The 2,742-nt window shown below is 56.7% G+C and overlaps 1 protein-coding gene across 1 annotated transcript in view; it reads left to right on the forward strand.

Annotated features, from left to right (window-relative positions):
- Window positions 1-491, forward strand: part of LAMTOR5 (late endosomal/lysosomal adaptor, MAPK and MTOR activator 5) — a gene marked incomplete at its 5' end in the record, with an annotated part of 1,031 nt that extends 540 nt beyond the window's left edge. The window contains one exon of the mRNA XM_010082541.1: window positions 393-491. Within this exon, the coding sequence (XP_010080843.1) occupies window positions 393-491 (99 nt within the window). The remainder of the gene's footprint in view (window positions 1-392) is intronic.
- Window positions 492-2,742: the final 2,251 nt, after the last annotated feature.

Here is a 2,742-nt window from a genome sequence, read left to right on the forward strand (position 1 = left end):
CCCCGCACAGGAAAACATTTCTTCCTCACATCTCATCTCAGTCTCCCCTCTTCCAGCTTCAAACCGTTCCCCTCGTCCTGTCCCTGCACCCCCTGATCCAGAGCCCCCCCATCTCTCCTGTAGCCCCCTTTCAGCACTGGAAGGTGCTGGAAGGTCTCCCTGGAGCCTTCTCTTCTCCAGGCTCTACTTCTTCCACACTTGAGATCCCCGCGGATAACGCAGCCCGTGCTGTAGCCAGTCAGGGTGGTAGGCAAAGACTTCTCCAGTTCATGGGAGCGGGCAGAAGAGACGCAGCAACCCCCAGGTCTAGTGCAGAGCTGGGTGTTGCTGCAGCCGCTGGATGATGACACCCCATCCAGTTTCCCACCCCCGTCAGCTCCTCCTCGTCACAGCTGGCTTCTCAACCGCCTCAGTGCTGTTCTTGTTCTAGGAATATCCTGATCCAGAAGCACGAAAGCATCACTGTGGCAGTGCACAAGCTGGCGTCCTGACCCCTAGGAACCTGCGCAGCGCTCCGCTCCCACCTCCGCACCAGCTCCTCCTCTCTGGACAACCACTCTCCTCTGCTGCTCCAGCGCAGAACGTGCTTGTAGTACCGAATTTGGGGCTCTCCCTCTCCACTTAACAGCTCCCATGCAGCTATCAGGGTCTCCAGCTCCCATTGTAGCACTCGTGCTGCTGAGGATGAAACGCGGGTCACTCACCGAGCTTGTGTAATGATCAGATACTACGAGGTGTATGTGTGTGTGGCCTTATTTGTTGGAGAAATCAATAAATGACCTGCAAAAACACACCTTTGCCTCTCTTGGCTCCTGCTGTGGAAACAGTTGCCCTTTGCTTTGCTTTGTTTCCAAAGCCAAGTGAGGGAACTTTTCCCAATCCTTTCATTAGTGTTTCTCTAGAGCCGAGGAGCAGCGCACGCAGGTTTGAATTAACGGAGGCTCCCCCAGGGGAAGAGGTACAAACGCTTTCTGAGGAATTTCTCCTGGGAAATGTTTAGCCTCCTGTAGTTAAATGTTCTGTGCAGGAGTTACTTGCTCACTATGCCTTGGATTGAAGTTCAAACCGAGACAAGTGCTGCCTGTGCTGCCTGGTCCCTGGGTGAACTGTAAATTCCAGCATTGGAAACGCTGCAGGGAAACAATCCTGCCCAAAGCCCTGTCACACTTGCTCACCATGCCTTGGATTGAAGTTCAAACCAAGTGCTGCCTGTGCTGCCTGGTCCCTGGGTGAACTGTAAATTCCAGCATTGGAAACGCTGCAGGGAAACAATCCTGCCCAAAGCCCTGTCACATTCAGACACTTTAAGGGAGTAAAAAGAGGAGCTGGCTGCATGTAAAGCAAGAGGGAAGCTTCACAGCAGAGCATGAGCTAAGAAATTGGGCTGGCTCAGAGCTAAAATGCTATTCATGCTGCTTTGACACTACTACTAGGAGCAGCTCCATTTATCATCGACAGCCGCAGCCTTGCAGCCCTTGCTGCGTGTGAGCCAGGCGGCAGGGACGAGCCTGCCCGGTGCAGGGCAGCGTTAATTCTGCACAACAACCCGGTCTCAGCAGCAGGAGCTGGTGTGTCCAAGCTCTGTGGCGGTGCTGAAGGGTTTCCCCTCATCCCTGCACAGCCCACGGAGCTGGGAGCAGCTCAAAATCGAGTGTTTCCACCCAGATATCCGACAGCTCCAAGGGAAGGTGCTCAACTAGATGCTGCCACCAGCACCCCCTGCTGAGACCCCCATCCTTCGAGCCCTTAAATCAGACTCATTGCAAAAACCATTCCAATTAAAGAAAAGCTTAAAGCATGGATTAAAAGTCCTGTGCTAGGGAAAGCTCCTCCCCAGGCTCTGCTGCGCCCTGGGCTCCTCCAGGAAGATGAAGCAGTGCCTTCTCGGCCAAGGGAGGGGAGCGGAGATGGGTATCACCATCCCACAGCTTTATCTGCCCTGTGGGGTGACCGGTCAAGCAGAACGGGGGGAGGAGGCGTGAGGGCTGTATTTACCCGGGACTTTGTGTGTATTTACAAAGAGAGGCACGGCGCCAACTCAAATCCTGCTCAACTGCCGGCTCCGCTCCAGGGCTGCGGTGCCACGGCTGCTCCGTTCCAGCTGCCCAGCATCCCAGCTGGATAACCCACAGCTTTCCAGACTGTCCCCTCCCACGGAGCTGGGACAGGACAGGCAGGACAGGACTCCGTCCAGCCCCCCATTGCCACCTCCCGCTCCGCTCAACGTCTGCCGCTGTGTTCGGAGTTCGGACCCCTGCAGCTTCCCCTCCTCTTTCCTCCCAGCAGGATTTTCTGCTCCGAAAGCTCCGGGTTTCCTGCTCCTGGCTGGGGAAGGGGAGGGACTCCCGGACCTGGGGCCCCTGAGAGCCGGGCTCTGCCTCCGAGGAGGAGGAGGAGGAGGATGGGCTCCATCCACCCAGCGCTGGTCGGGCTCCATGTCCTGCATCGGGGCTCGTCGGGAAGGACGGACACTCACACCGGAGGCAAATGAAGGAGCAGATTTTGGGGAGCCGAGTCAGGAAGGGGGGATTTAGACTCTGGAGCAAAACGAAGAGACAATTCCTCTTTGCAAGCGGCTGCTCCAGGGAGGATTTTCCAGCATGCAGCAGCAGGGCGGTAAGGAAAAGTTTCGGGTTCATCAGCTCGAGGGTCCCTCTGCTCCCTCGGGCAGGATCCTGCCCCTGCCAGGGGCACGGGACGGGTGAGGATGGAAGGGAGAGGAGCAGAGGATGGAAGGGAGAG

This window comes from Pterocles gutturalis, unplaced genomic scaffold (genome assembly GCF_000699245.1).
Source record: "Pterocles gutturalis isolate BGI_N339 unplaced genomic scaffold, ASM69924v1 scaffold41909, whole genome shotgun sequence".
Lineage (NCBI taxonomy): Eukaryota > Metazoa > Chordata > Aves > Pterocliformes > Pteroclidae > Pterocles > Pterocles gutturalis.